Source organism: Harpia harpyja, chromosome 2 (genome assembly GCF_026419915.1).
Source record: "Harpia harpyja isolate bHarHar1 chromosome 2, bHarHar1 primary haplotype, whole genome shotgun sequence".
Lineage (NCBI taxonomy): Eukaryota > Metazoa > Chordata > Aves > Accipitriformes > Accipitridae > Harpia > Harpia harpyja.
The window spans coordinates 32,677,508-32,693,305 of record NC_068941.1 but is presented as its reverse complement, the minus strand read 5'-3'; the positions used below and the strand labels follow the sequence as shown (position 1 = coordinate 32,693,305).

Sequence of the window (15,798 nt, the reverse complement as noted above, 5' to 3'; positions counted from 1 at the left end):
CTTGAATGAATCACAGGGCAAAGGGAGTGGAAATACACAGTGCAGGATTGCGTGGGGACCGTTGTACAGCAGAAGAACCAGCGTACCACAGATCAGTTGCAAAACTATGAGAACCCAGACAGTTAGAACAGTTCTTTCACATCGGATGGATAGTTACAGTTTTGCAATACGACTGGCCAAACAGAGATGAGAAGATAAAGACTGGGACACATACACACCGCCACACATCATGGCCTTAAAGCATAGTTTGTTTCTTCCCCCCCCCCCACTTTCTTCTACTAAGTTTTAGGTACTCCTATGACAGGGAAAGCACTGCAAAAAATGCTGTATTTTGGAAAAGACATTTGCATAAACAAATCTTGTTTCACAAAAAAAGCCTGAGCAGACCTTCCATGGTTTTGGGGGCTTCTGTTAGGCTTAACTTCCGTGCTGGTTAATGCTGAACCATCAGTAGATGTGATTGATTGCTCTTTGGGCTTCCCAGATGAGTACAGAAAACCACATATTCTCAGTTCTAAAAAGCAGATACTAACTCTAATTTCTGCTCTAACATACGTAGGATTTCTGAAGTTTTGTATATATATCAAAGATTACCCACAGTGAGAGCATAATGAATATTTCATTAACAGAGGTTTTATTGCAAATGTTTCAGAATGCAATAGCAGAAAAGATACCATATCTATGCTGCAATAGTCATAACGAACCTTTCAAAGAGTGGTATAAAAGTGTTTGCCTTTGAGAACATCTTGATGAATAAAAGAATGCTGACATTTCTGGCCCATTCAAAGAAGAGATCATTAAATCGCTTTAAGCCTTCTCCTCCTAGAAGACTTGCATTTGAAGATATGTCAACTCTATTCAGTGAGAGCAAGTTCACTTTGCAGAATAGAAAAGTGATGTGGGAAAGGAAATAGAGGGAATAGTTAAAAACAAAATGAAAAACTTAGCAGTACCTCAGTTCCAGTAGTCTTTGACCTCTTTGCAGGAATCTCTTTATCCTATAGGGAAAGAGTGAAGTAAAGAAGTATACAAAGAACATTAGAGAGCAATACTATATTCACATAAATACAGACAACAGCAGTTTTCAATGCAATTGGAACATCCCTTTGTGAGCATAAAGGCCTAAACTACAACTTTTAGAGGTACTCAGTAGTGATTCATTGTGAAATTATAACCTTAGAGATGTTAACAGAGGAAGATAAAAATGTACAAGGACACATCCACTTTCTCCCAGCCACTGAAAAATTTAAGCAGCAATTTAGGCCTGTCCTCAACTGATTAATAACACAGTCATCCTTCTGTTCAGTTGAAAAAGATAAAGAACAAAATAAACAAGCAAAACTAGTATGGAAAATAAGGCTGGGGTTATCCGTCATAAAATAAAGTCCACAAAGCTTAGAGCAGGGGAGGAGAAGAATATAACATACAACTCCTGACATCCTCCTCTTGCAAAGAAAGCAAAATTAACAGAGACCTTCACAATGACTCCCTTTCTTGCTCCCCCCTCAGGCCCATATATCCTGTGGAATGCTCTTTCCTTGCTCACACACCAAAATGAAAGCCTCTCCACATCCATCAGACATCGCTAGACTATAATTTATTCTACAGAAAAATCACAGACTATAATCCACCCTTCCGAACCTTAAACTCTAGATGCAGGGACAGCAAGGCCCCCAGGGAACATGTGATGAAAATGCCCATTGCTCTTCCAGCAATAGCACCCACTGAACAGAGCATCTTAGTAATGACTCTCTGAATGAGACTTACCTCTTCCATTGACTAGCAAGCTTAGGGTCTGCTGATCAAAAAGGTTTCATGCATATTTTTAATCTCTCAGTTTAAATAATTCAAGAGATTGGTTCATTAGTTCAGAAGTCTCAATTTGAACATGTTACAACTGCTGACCTTTCTCACCATTCATATCATCCATAGAGACCCAGCAACAAATCAAAAAAATGGCCGAAATCCTCCCAACCTGTTTGTGTAACAAGCATACCATAATAAGCAAACCTAAGTCTAAACCAAAGACTGGAAGTTCCCACCGGTGACACATAAAACAGGCGTTTCATTATTGCTATAATGAAACTCCAGGGAGTGTGGCTAACAAGACGTGAAAGTGCTCAGCTGCACCTCACGCCTTGTAATTCTCCAAAGGTGCGATTACCACTTCTCTCCTGGGCATTATTGTTGGCTTCCAATTATAATGCTCCTTTTGGGAATTAAAGAAATACACCGTAAGTTACATAAGCATGTGCTGTACTTCTCCTACTGCAAGGAAATGTACACTTTTAATTGCAGATGTAGAAAAATGCCAATTTAAGAAGAGTAATAGTAGAAAATGAATTCAAGCACACAAACACAAACCTTAAACATAGAGGAGAATTAACACAAGATACAGTGGCTCCCCCCACCCTCAATCACCTGGAGACTTAAAGAGACACCTAGGCTTGTCTACACAGTAATCATTGTTTCACTGCAAGTTACTGAACTCAGCAGAGAAAATTTGGTGGAGTTATTGTGCCTGTATTATATAAGAAATCAGCCTGGGTTAAAGTGGTCCTTTCTGATGCTACACATTTGTCTGTCAATTGCTTAAAAAGAAAAAGCTTTTAAAAACTGCATTTTTACCTAAAGAACACCAGCAAAACTGTTATCAACTTGAAATTAATTGTGTTTAAAGGCATAAATACATACCTCTTTAGATCCAGCAAACAGTGGAATGTCATGAAATGGGGAAATATATTTACCATCTGCATTCTCTGAAAAACAAAACAAAACAAGGTAGCATTACAAATCTAAAGATAAGATGTTGGTATTGCTATTACACATTACAGAAACATATGATATGCCACAATTACACATCAGTTAAACTTCTTAATTCCAAGGGCTAAAAAATAACCTATGCGCAGGACAAGGAATTTGATTGTTTGACAAGGATTCATCAGAATCAAAATTATTGCTTTAGTATTCAGTTCGACCCTTCTCTTCTGACTACCTGGCAATAGAAGCTGTGTAAAGATGAGAAGATCCTTTCATTCTCTTTTACCATCCTCCTCCCCAGCAAGACAAAACCATTAACACAGAAAAAAATACCAAGAGAATCTCATCTCCATGAGTGATCAGTGAATTCATCCAGGTTTCTAGCAATGCTGCCCTTGTGATTTCACTGTATTTCTAATAAACTCAGTTTCACGACCACAAAGAGAAAATCCCAACATAGTAGGCCAAAGTTTGACCAAAAGACTAAGTGAGGGAGGAATGGGATAATTGCTCAGGCCCTAGACATGAAACACCAAGGCTCAAAACCAGCAGAAATTGACATAACTTAATGGGAGCCCAATCTGCATCTCAGCCTTGCTCCCACTGCAGAAAGGAACAAAATTCACTCGAGTGGCTACTTAAGTTTTTCAAACTACTAAGAAATTTTTCAACATACTAAAAGCCCAAGTACTGCATCAAAACAGAAACATCAACAATATAAGGTGCTAACACAAATCCCAAGGAATTTCTCCTCTGCTAGCACCCCTATTCACAGCAAAGGGAAAAGCAGACAAGGGACTTCATTTAGCTTTGGACTGTACTTTCACCACCTCAGCAAAGAGGAGTAAATGGTAGTTGGTTTTGCAACTCCTGGAAGCCTCCAGGATGCTCCTCCCAAATAAAACGAAGTTTAGTGGTAGGCTGCTTATTCCCACTAACTACAGTGACTTTCTCTAGATGAGCTCCTGCGCTGGCAGCGACCTGGGGACTGAGCTACAAGGGAGCTCTGGCAGGGCACTGCCAATGCCACCGCACCTCGCACACCAGCGCACGTCAGAATTAACTGCTTGTAAGTCAACGGACCAAAACCGTACAAGACCACTGCTAGGCAAGTGGCATACGAACAGACAACACTGTTACTAAAATGTGTAATACTGAGCCTGCACACCACCAGCTCTCACTGGGTTTTGAGAAGCCCTCTGGAGCACTGCCCATGCCCTCCCGGTGCCACTTGCTGCCGCTGGCCCCACAGGCCCCTCGGGGCTGGAGCCCCATGTTTTGGATGCCACCCTCCCCTCACCGTGACGTTTCTAGAGGGAGGGCTGTGCTCACTGGGGATAGGCCATGCTCCCGCTGGGCTGTCATACCGCAGAAGTAAGGCGAAGCAAGGCTCCCACGGCCAAGGCTGTCCTTGGGCTCCCAGAGCGCCCCGTGGCCTTTGCGCCCAGGCTGCCGCAACACCGCACCAGGCAGTGCTTCACCCCTGGCCCCCCCAGCACCTCTTCCCCCTCCAGCGGCCTTCGCGGGGCTGGGGAAGGGCACGCCTGGGCCGCACACACCAGCCCCCAGGACTGAGCAGGCCCAGCATCCCCTCCAGAAGTGGATCTGCCAGGAAGCCCCCTCACTCTCCACAAAAAAACTACCCCCCCCCCCGGAGGGGGTGGGGGCTCAGGGGCGACACCTCAGCCAGCCCGAGGGGCCTCGGCGGGAGCGGGGAGCCGCCGCCTCTCCCCACCGTGCACCCCGCGAGGCGGGGAAGGAAGGGGTTTTATCGAGCCCGGGGGCTACTACTTACTAAAGTAGAGGCGGTAATCGGGAGAGTTAGGCCGCCCCCGCTGCTCCGTGCCGTAGCGGGCCATGGCGCCGAGGCAGCGCCGCGGCGGCCGCCCCCACCCCCCGCGCCGCCGCCGCCGCCGCCAGCAGCCGCACCAACCCCGGCGGCGCGCGCATGATGGCGGCCGCCGCCTTCCCTCCCCTTCCTGCGGTCGCCGGGCCTGCGCTGCTCGGGCCTGCGCCGCGCCGCGTCGGCCCCCCCCCTCCCCCAGCCCCGCCTGCCCCCGCCGGGAAACCTCGCACAGCGGCGAAGGGTGATGGCGGTCGCCGGGGGCTGCTCCCTGTCCCCTCCTGCCTCACCGGCGACGAGGGAGAGCCGCCGCCTCGCGCCCGGCCGCGGCCGCCACCTGAGGGAGGGCACGACCGTTAGCCCCCAGAGGCCCAAAATGGCGGCACCGGCTGCGTTGAAAGGGCGGCTGCGTGGAGGAGGTTTTTCCTGAGGGGGTGGCTGCTGCTGGGACCAGGCGCTGCCCCGCGTTCCCTGTGGGCCCCCGGAGGTGGCTGCTTCCCCCTGGCGACGCCGGGGTCAGCACCTCAGGGGAAGAAGGAGGCTGTAGGGTGCCTGCACAGGCCCAGCCTCAAGGGAGGGCTCCATCGAGTAGAAAATAATGAAAAAAAAAAAAAACACTTCAGGTAGCAAGTGTCCCCCAGCCGGAGCCAGGCGAGCCTGGGCAGGTGGTACTCCAGCTGTACCTATGCTGAGGTGCTTTCAGGCCACCAGCACTGCCAAAATTGTGGATGCAAAATGAGGGGTGATGGTAGCAGGGTTGTTATCCTTACCCAAGGCCCATGTCGGTGTGAAGACCCTACCCTGCTGCTCCCTAGGGAGGGAAGCATTTATTTATTCCTGGCACGTGCAGTTTTATGTCACCCAAGCCAGTCTTATAGGCGGGCTATTTGCATGGATTCTCAATGGTGAATGCATTTTTATTTTGAACCCTGCTGACACTTAAATTAGATTCTCATCTGTATTCGGGTTGTGCTGTTTTTAAAGCTTATTACCCCTACGTATGATCTGATTACTTTGAATTCTCTTTTCATTGATCCTTGAGGAGGATTTTGAATTCATTTCATCTGTCGATATGGGTGGTAGTTCTTGGAGTAGTGCTTCTTATTCATGGATCTTTCAAAAATTCCTGAAAAGGGGCAGATACCACTATTTGCGTTTTATTGATGGAGAAACTGAGGCAAAACACCTTTTGTTGCTGTCGTCACTCTTAAATCCCAAGCCAATAATCTTGTGTATTCATTTCTAAAAGTGGTCAATATTAGCTTTGAATTTTAACTCTGATTCATAGAATCATTTAGGTTGGAAAAGACCTTTAAGATCATCGAGTCCAACCGTCAACCATGCCCACTAAATTTGAATTACCCTGAAAGATTTCTGCAGGATAACTCCATGTTACCCTGATTATTTTATACAGTATTTTAAATGTTATTGGGCATCATTTATTTGCAGCAGAAAGGCTAAGTCAATCTCTTCCATCAGATTTGAACAGCATATAACTTCTTCTTCCCTTTATTTGTCCCCTCGACTGTTTGGTAGATCAGGCTTCAAAAGCGTCAGGATTGTCTATTCAGTGTGTGGAGTAAGGACCCAGCATTATTTTACACTAGAGTAGCTGATTTTCATGATGGCCTCAGTCACTGTTCTCCCATGTACTCCTCTGAAATGTGTTAGTTGCTGCTCTGGATCTTGGAGGGAGCTGTATTCTAGTGCATGGATTTTCCATGACAATGAAGGCTTGGGGGGGGGGGGGGGGGCGAAGCTATGGTCTCCTCTGATTTGTGCCACTGCTTGCTATATTTGTCACAACAGACTTATCTCTAGTAGAACAGAGAGGATATTTTGCAGACCCATTACCCACCTCCACAGAAGCTGCAAAATAGTAGTTGGTGTTTCATCAAAGGAGTTGGCGTGTTTCTTCACTGAGTTCACCAAATGCAAGGTTTTCAGGGGTAACCTCCTCAACTGGACATGTGGGGGTGAAATTCTTTATGTATGGTCTCTGTTTGAAGTTCTTCATTTTTTAATTTTGTCAAGGGGGCAAATCATCTGTTTTTCATGTAGAATAATAAAAAAAATTGTAGAGAAATTTTTTCTATTATAAAAAAATCTGTTCTGCTCTTTCTTTGAGTTGGCCTGCTGCTCAAACAGGCAAGGTTAAAAACAAACATGTGCCATAGGCCTAGCCTTCCACCTCTGCTTAGTTCTGAGGAATCTGGATTTCATTTATGGAAGGTCAGAGCCTTTGAAAATCACTTACTGAGCACACACATAGTATTTTTACACTTACAAAGTTGGCAGTTGGGTGTAAGGTTATTCTAGAAGGAGTCCAATATATATTTATTTCCCTATACAAGCTGGGAAGTGAAATACACTGCTGTGGCCAGGAGTCCCTGTAAGATGCACAAAGTCTGAGCGTGGAGTTCTCCATTGCCTTGTGTTGTGAACGTGGTCTTATCTAAAGCTTTCTCATATGTAATGGGAAATCAGCTGTGAAACACTTGGAATTTATGAAATATGAAAGAGTTTCTGTGCAGGCGCTTTTTAGATGCATAAATAGATGCCATCATGTTACCTAGCAAAGGTAGATGATGCAGCAGAAAAACACACAGAAACTCTGTTAATGCTGCCAGAGCAGCGAACATGATGTTGTAGTACTCTAAGGTATCCAAAATTCTCTTAGTACTGCAGAAATAATACTAATAAAGCTTTAAATAGGTTTGACTGTATTTCTTGGTATCATGCATTGTATTACACAGAATATGGCAGAAGTACACGCAGTACTCCTCAAGTCAGATTTGGGTAAGACCAGCTTCCTGGTTAGAATAAATTGACCTAACATTCTTGAATCTTTGAAACAAATGAATGTTTTGGTTCCACTATCTACCTTAAGCAAATTCTCCAGAATTACCAGGGCTTTTACTACCAAGGTATTATTTCACCTCTTTTTATTCCCAAGCATTTTACATCCTGCTTGTTCAAGTATCTCTCCAATTGGGCCAGCAAAAGGCATGTATAAGACTGATCCCATTTATTGACCTTGAAACAGCTCCCACTGAAAGACAATGAAAATATTGCTATTTATTTCAATGGAATTAGAACCAGGTCCTTAAGACTTAAGTAGGACTTACATGGTACTTAGGTTTTATGCTTGCCCTCTGCACAGGGGTGAATCTCATTCCAGCAGAATGCCACTGGAGTATAGCAAAAACTCAGCAGCAGTATAATCACCTAAGCCTGAAGGACATCCTTTCTTTAAAAGTTTGTACTCTGCAGTGTACATTTACATTTATTTTATATATATATTTGCATATATACACACACAAGCATATATATATATAAAATGAATGTTTTGCCCGTGAAAATGCTGTGCAAATTAAATGCAGAAAACATTACAATTTAAAAAAAAAAAGTTTCCCTTCCTCCTGGATGAAAATCATTTTCATCTTTTCAGCTAATAAGGCTTTGAAGAACTTCATTAGTACAACTATGTGCTATTTCAGTGCGTTTGCTCTTGACTGGTGATCACATCATTATCATTAACTTTTGCTGTAATATAACTTCTACATCCATGGCTTATAAAACCATTAATCTGAAGGAACCAGCTCTTGCCAGCCTTCTGTTTTGCTGCTACCTGTGTGCAAAAGGCCAGCAGCCATGGACAGCCTTCCTCCTCGTCCAGCCGCCTCGGTGGAACAGGTCACTGCCTTCACTTGCTTGCCAGTGCTACACTCGTTCAGCCATCACCATCTCACCAACGTGCTGATGGATCAGCTCGTATCAGTGCTCCCTAGTTCAGATCAAGCCAAGCAAGGCTAGCTGAGGCAGTTTGGGGACATGGGCTAAGTCAGTCAGGCTGCTTTTCAGCCGAAGCAAGTTAAGCATGAACAACTCCTGCAGATCTTCGCACTGACAGTTTGCAGCAGGAGGAGGACGAGTTGTTCAAGTCAGTAACCTCTTTCATTGGCACAGCTGGATTTAGGAGAGGATGTCTACATGCAGCCTACTCACGTATTTGCATTTTACGTGCTGACAAATGCCTGATGGCAGCAAAAGACTACGTCATCTAACTAAAAGGAACAAATTGTGTGTTTCAGTAACCAGAATTAGGTTTATCAGGTTATGTTACTTTCCATCCCAATGTGAATAAAGACTGAGGCTCCTATCCCAAAGAAACTAAGTACCTTGGGTGAGATTGCAAACCCTTTTTTGTAGCAGTGAACTCACTTCAGTAAGTCTATTGCTTTAAAAAGGCTGATCCTCTGTATTTATGCAAAATTCAGTTTGGGTCATAATATTCGCTACCGTGTATGGGAAGACGTCAAGTTTATACCCTGGGTTTCTTTGAATAAATTGTTTCTCTGAGCTGTTAGTTTTGTTTTTAACGATGCTTTTCATTAGGCTCCCTGTAATGTGTGTTAGAATTCGCTTGCCAGATTAACTTCTCTGGACCTCTGCCTAGAAAGTGATTTGCCTATGAAGAGGCCAGGACACTGTGGCTGAGTCAAGCTTTGTAGGATATGCCCACTTCTTCCCTCCTGGGCATCTGTACTGAGTTCATTTTAAGCCCCATGAACCAAGGATTTTCAGCCTACTGTAACTCCCACCAAAACTTCATTTGTGAGTATGAACTGAAACTTAATTTTTTTTTAAGACTCTTATCTTTGTTACTCCAAAGGAACTTCCCCATCACAAAACAGAAATCAGCAAATAGTCTTCTTTCCTGTTCATTCTTTCATTCATTCTTTCACATACGTGCACATACACAAAAAGAGAAAGAGAAAAAGGTTCCAGTTCAGCTATAAAAATACTGTCTGGAAACATGAAGTTTTAGTGCGAAGCTGCAAATCCATAATGATTCAAAATAGGGAACTAGAAGGAAAATCTCATCTATTGCTCATGATAGTAATTTTTAGGCTCCATTCCCTTCTTGATTTGTGAATTGCCAGACATAAGGTTCTCAAAGAATCCCACAGAAAATATTTCATCTTTGGTAATTTCTACACCCCCCTATTTTACATCGAAACATAACAATAATGAAGATTCATCTTCCTGTCCTTTTATCTGTGCCTCGCTCGCGTGCTTGTCTTTCCTCATTAGCTTTGATATCACAGTGCCATCTACTTGATCAACAGAGTCAGGTTATTTTCCGTAGAAAATAACTGTGTGGCTGTAATGCCAAAGAAATCAAAGGGCTGCTGGGTTTCTTAGCGAGTTCCCCTCTCCTCCGCACCTCCTAGCCCTTTCAAAGCAGCACTGCCCTTAGATGTGTGCCTTTGGGAGCTGGCCTGCCTCCGAGCCTGTTTCACAGACCGACACAAAGCCCCGGCTGGCAGTGACAGACCCACTGGTGCTGCGAGGACAATTTGAGCCCTGCTGACCCTTCTCTCAGCATCCCCTATCCTCTCCGCACGTGTTTCATTTGAAAGCCGGGTCACTCTCTGTAGGCAGAAAACGCGTCAGCCTTTTCTGTGTGTAAACTGGGGCAGAGGCTTTGTTTGGAGTAAAAAAGCATCACAGCAGTCGGAGGAGATGGATTGCATAGCCTGATAGGTTGAGCCATCCCTTCTTAAAAATATCCACAGCCTAGCCTGAGCCCTGGCAGGCATATTCTTTATTAATTTCTCCTACAAATATTTAGACAAGAAACACTGTAGACAGGGCTAAAAGAAATTATCGCTGTGCACTTACTTCTAAAGACCTGTTTCTCTACAGGAATCACCAGTCTGGCAAGATCAACAGTAGGAGTGAAGGTGACACTGCCACACTAAATAGCTTTTCACCTACAAGACAGGCTTTTTTCTCTTTTTGTACTATTGAAAGGTGTTTGAAGTTTTTTTTTCTATGTATATTTCAAAGTAATTTTGATTCATTCACTGTGAAAAATCAATGTGTAGACTCCAGTTTTACCTGTCCTTAAGCCTTCCCTTTTTATTGCTTTTATCCTCACCCGCCACTCTGTTCTTATCTTACCAGTATAGCTGCAAACAGGTAGGGTGTACATACTAGCAACTTTCCAGTGCTCAAAGTCCTTGGCAGGCCTTACGCGTGATTGTTGTTATCAAAGCCTCAACTTTTTGTGCCTCAGAAGACATCTTTGCTATGACTTGTGCGTAGAGGCAGAGTGACAAGAGATACAGGCTTGTTTTTATATGCACCTAGGCTTCCTCGTATGGAGGCCATGAGCTATAAAAACATCTATGCTCTTTGCTGTCGTGCTCCACCTGTGAGGAGGGTAGGACAGCTTTCTGCAGCAGTACCATGGTACTTTTTTGCTTCTCCACTGCCTGTTGAGTGTAATCGCTTTACGTGGGCAAATTTGGTGCTGGCCAGTGAAGTCACTCTGCAGCTGTGTATTGAGACTTTCTTTTCGCTTGGTGCCTGTGCTGGCCATTGCAGTGAACGAGCTTCAAAATGGCAGTCTGGTGTCATTGACATAGGACTCCAGCAGTGGTCTGTGCCTCCACTCAAAGGGAACAGGCACGGTAGTCAGGCCACACCAGCATTTTTCATATATGCTCTGGGATACTAAGTTATAAAGAAATCTTCTGTAACAGCTGTGAGGTATTACAAGAAAACAAATAACTGTTTGCTTACTTAATGGCCATCAGTCTTCATGGCGCTTCTGGTTAGTTTATAGCTCAGGACTGAGATAAATGTTAGCATTGACTGTACAACAATAAGCTCTTATATGTGTCCAATACAGTTGCTTGGGAACACAATGCCAATATTTTCCTGTTGACACCAGCACCTGTTCTATCTCTTAAGCGGGGTGGCTTCCGTGCAAATAACTCCTATGTGAGTGCTCACATCAACTGGGTTCCAGTTTGCTTTGTAGAATTAAATGAGCGCAACATAGAGCAGTTAAAGAGATTTTCACATTAATTGTAAAAAGAGCATTTTGTCCGCCTAGATGCCAACTATTCCCTCTTGTCTTATGGATTAGTGACTTTGATGCTGCTTAACCATTCAGTTGTTACTGGGGCCAGAAGGGAGCAGGAGTAATTTGGAAATTGAGAGAGGGTTGCTCATACTATTGAGTGGCAACTGAAGTCAAGTACTTCACATGCAGTTCTGACTGTGCTTTCTGTGGCATTTTGTTACAGTCCAGGTAAAGTACAGTAAACAGTGATAAGAGTTTATAGGGGTTTCTTGCTCAGAGATGCATCTGATGATTGTTTTTACATATTCCTCCTACTGACTGCACTGGCACAGCCCACTAGTGTAAAACAATCATTGGATTTAACGTGACAATGGATAAACCAGGTTGTGTCTCAAACCTCCCTCCCTCCAGAGGCAATAGGGAAGCCACCAGTCCTGAATGTGTCTCCCTTACTTGGAGTATTACAGAAGACATGCTATTTTCACCCTTTTCCATGCTGAGTGGCACAGAGGAGATGTTTTGAAGTTGCAGAAAGTACTCATCTACATTTCCAAACTGCAGTGTAAGCTAGCTCTGGGCTGCTGGCTGCCTCAGAAATAGTGCAGCCAGCTGAAGCCAGGTAAACCATTGCAAGTACAAAGGCAGCAGCAAACCACAGCCGGCTTTCCTTGCAACCGTTCCCTTGCTGAACGAACACATACCTTTTCACACCCTGCAACTGAGTTGAGGAGGAAGAGGAAGACAACTTTTGCATGTGGGTACATTGCTGTAGTAATAAACACCTGAGCAAACTTTACTATATCCTATCTTGGCCGTAACTCTGCATATGTGGCAGAGAGCCTACAAAGGCAAGAATTTTATAAAGTTTGTTCTTCCACCTCCACCCAGCCAAAATATATTCCCCAGTTCTCCCCCAAACCATCTTAATTTAAATAAATATAAGGAAATCTCATATAAATGATGGGACCTGTGTCTTCTGAAAAGCACGACACCGTAAAATCCTGGCTGGGGGAAATACCTTCTCTGAGCAGTGCTGGCTTAAGCAACCGTCAGCCCTACCCACAGCTGCTCACATGTGCCCCTTCATCATCCCCTGCCTCATGCTGCCACAACTGCTTGCGTAGCTGGGTGATGAACTAAACAGGAACACAGATCCAGATGGAAAATAGCCCAGGGGAGAGGGGGGAGGGAGGCAGTTTTCAGCCAGATCAGTTCCTCCATCTCAAATGCGGGTGTTTACACCCTGCAGCAATAGTGGGAACAAAATTATTCGGGACAGGGGGGCAGTCGGGGTGGTGACTGTTTAAACCAGTTTTACCACCCTAGCTGAATGCTAAGCCATTGCTTCAAAAAAAAACCCCTCAGGAAGTCTCCAGTGTAAGGAAATGGGATGGTTGATTTCCCTCAACTCCCACCTTAATCTGTTTGTTTGTTGCTGGGTCTTTGATGCTTGTCACAAGGGTGTCACTGCTCTGTCCCTACCTATGCCTCTCCTCACTGTTACCACTGCTTTGCCTTTCAAGGAACTTTTGTGGTCTGACTTGCAAAACAAAGAGTTTCTTAGGGAATATCAAAGAGGAGATGAGATAGAACACATGGATTGCCTACGTAATACATGACTTCTCTGTGCGAGCACAAAGTCTTCCCGGTATTCCCCTTGCCGCTTTATTCCTCTGTGAGGCTGTGTTTGGGCTGGACACTTTGTGCAGTACTGGCACAGTGCTGCAATGTGACGTAGTAAATTGCTTAACAGTTTCATAACCTTTTCCTTTCAATGCTGGGTAGAAATGAGGGGCTTTGATCTGATCAGGAGGTTGCATCACAGAACCAGCTTCTTAAAGAAAAATAAAAGTTGGAAATGAGGTTACACTACTATGTTGCATCCCCGCTTGTTGTTTCTTACTATGCAGTCCTTCAGGGACACAGTGTGGCAATGCTAAAGCAATACGCTTTGCCAGCGTATGTCAGAGCGACATTAGTTGTGTCCCCCGGCAGATGCTGTGGCAATGAGTGTGCGTGAAGCTGACACCGATTAGGCTGCACCATGGGGCTCCCACCAGACGTTTCCTAGGGCAGCGAGGGCCGCAGGGGGTGGGTATCACAGCAGCGGCAGTGATTGCTGCTGATGGCTGTTGGGGCTCTTCCCAGGATAAGTCCGGTCCAAGCTTAGATGCCAGCAGCTCCTGCTGTTTTAACATGAGCTTGATTAGACCGGCGCTACGGAGGATCACTAGGCAGTGCATGCATGCCAGAGATCATTGCTAACAGACAGGATAATAAGATCTCTTCCAGGGGCCGATCCAGAGGTATTACAAGCAGGTGTTTTGGTGTCCACTTCCTCGGCCATCAGAGCACGGTGATTTGTTACGACAGCCTCCGCAGGTCCTTGGCAGGCTTTCGTGTCGCCTCTCCGTGCGTGGTGTAAAGCAGGACACAGCCCAGTTTGAGAACGCGTCAGCTCCACGCTGCTTCCCACCTCCCAGAGGGGTTTTCGTCTCCTTCTCAGCCCTTTCCTTCATTGCCCTGGGTGATCGGTCTCCCTTCAAACCTGTAGATCAGGAGTTTCCAGCCTAAAGGCTACACCTCTCAGTGGGGTCGGGAGCCTGGCAGATGCAATTCGATAGGCGAGGAGTTGGGGTCCTGACCAGGCTGCCGGTTGGGCACTAGCCTTGGGGAAAGCGAAGGAGTGAGGGTTAAGGGGATGGCTGGCCTTCCCTTCCCATTTGCCTTGCCCTCTGCCCCGGCGGTGCAGAGACGGAAGGTGTCCGGTGAAAGCGTGGCCATGCCCTGCCGTACTCGGGCATCTCCCTGCTAGCGCACGGCAAGGGCGGCCCGGGCGAAGCTGGGAGGATGCGACTCTGCTTCGGGGTGCCGGCAGCCACGGCCCCGCGGCGGGGTGAGGAGCAGCATACCCTGAAGCAGGGAAAGAGGCTGGGAATGGCTGCGGTTTGGGGCTGGCTCTGAAACCCGCCCTGCCAGGCGTGCTTGCACATAAGGCAGGTGAATGCAAACACGGCCCGGGGCGTCAGCTTCCCGGGGGTGGAGCTGCTCTGGCACAGGTGGCAGGGCTGAGCCCGGGGCCCTGCAGAGCCTGGGGAGCCCTGCTCCAAAACCAAGCCCAAAGCAACCAGCCTTCACCCGGGTGGCGAGGTCACCTCCCTGAAAATCAAGCTAGGGCCCCCGCTGCCACCGCCACCACCAAGCAAGGATGGCCACGGCGAGCATGGACTGTCCGGGGAAGGAAGGCGCGGGGGGCAGTAGGAGGAATTTGGCCCTGCTGAGGAACAAGCTGTACATGGGGGAGCGGAGGAGGACGGAGCCCGTGGTGGAGAGCACCGCCGCTGCCGGGGACCACGGCACCTTGCGGAGGAGTCAGTCCGACAGGACAGAGTACAGCCAGAAATTACAAGGTACCGGGGAAGCTTGCTTGGTGCTCTGCTGCTGGGATGCTCCGGACTGGGGTGGTCCCTTAATGCCCTCCAGGCTGCACCCTCGAGATAAAGAAGGGAATGGCAGCCTCTGCCCCCATGCGCTCCCAGTTGGAGTGAGCAATTGCCCCCTCTCACCATTGCTCCCCACTTCCAGGGTGTGAAATTTTTCCCCTAATTTTTCTAAGTAACGTCGTGTAGACAGGACGCAAATGCGATCGAAGCTTTTGGGGTGTTCCTGCAAAATGCATATGCAATCGGGATCTTTCTTGCTCGTCACCAGAATGCATTTGCAACAGAAACGGTAATGTGAAAATACGATGGCTCCATCCTGTCTGTCTTTGAATGGCGTATCAAGTGGGGTATATGCTAAGTAATTAGAAGCATCAAGGGCAGTTTTTTCTTTCAGTTAAAAATACCAGGATCTATAATGCGTTTATCTGTTGCTCAGATTGTACGAGCCTGAACTGAAGTAAGTACAAATGCATGTTTTGGTGGATATGCCGATTCCAATTGTACCATTGTGGAGAGGGTTTCTTTTCAAATAACCAAACTGCACCTGGACCAGAAATTGGCAAAGTATGTCAGTACTGGGCTTGTCAATCAAAAATTAAATGCCATGTCACAAATTGAGGAAAAGCATGAAGAAGGTTTACGGCTATTTCTGGGAGTGCTCTGGAACACAAACTGATGAGTTTCTGTGGGTTTCCAGGGTCTTGAACAACAGGGTCCCATCACAAATGTGGGGTTTGAGTTAATATAAGTGTCTATTACTAATAGTGATATAACTGCCTAGTGACAGTCACTCTTGTGGCAATAAACCTATATGAGGAAATAAAATAGGAAAATACTTTGGGTTGCTGTATTATCATTTTGATGCACTTAAT

General features: G+C 45.9%; 2 protein-coding genes across 2 annotated transcripts in view; one reads left to right on the top strand and one right to left on the bottom strand.

Moving 5' to 3' along the window:
* PPA2 (inorganic pyrophosphatase 2) overlaps positions 1–4,723 on the bottom strand; it is a 38,799-nt gene extending 34,076 nt beyond the window's left edge. Inside the window, exons 1-3 of the mRNA XM_052775125.1 lie at positions 4,556–4,723; positions 2,695–2,759; positions 954–998 (exon numbers count right to left, since the gene is read on the bottom strand). Of these exons, the coding sequence (XP_052631085.1) occupies positions 954–998; positions 2,695–2,759; positions 4,556–4,619 (174 nt within the window). The 5' untranslated portion in view covers positions 4,620–4,723. The remainder of the gene's footprint in view (positions 1–953; positions 999–2,694; positions 2,760–4,555) is intronic.
* Positions 4,724–14,012: 9,289 nt separating this feature from the next.
* Positions 14,013–15,798, top strand: part of ARHGEF38 (Rho guanine nucleotide exchange factor 38) — a 39,156-nt gene continuing 37,370 nt past the window's right edge. Inside the window, exon 1 of the mRNA XM_052775111.1 lies at positions 14,013–14,893. Coding sequence (XP_052631071.1) covers positions 14,692–14,893 — 202 coding nt within the window. The 5' untranslated portion in view covers positions 14,013–14,691. The remainder of the gene's footprint in view (positions 14,894–15,798) is intronic.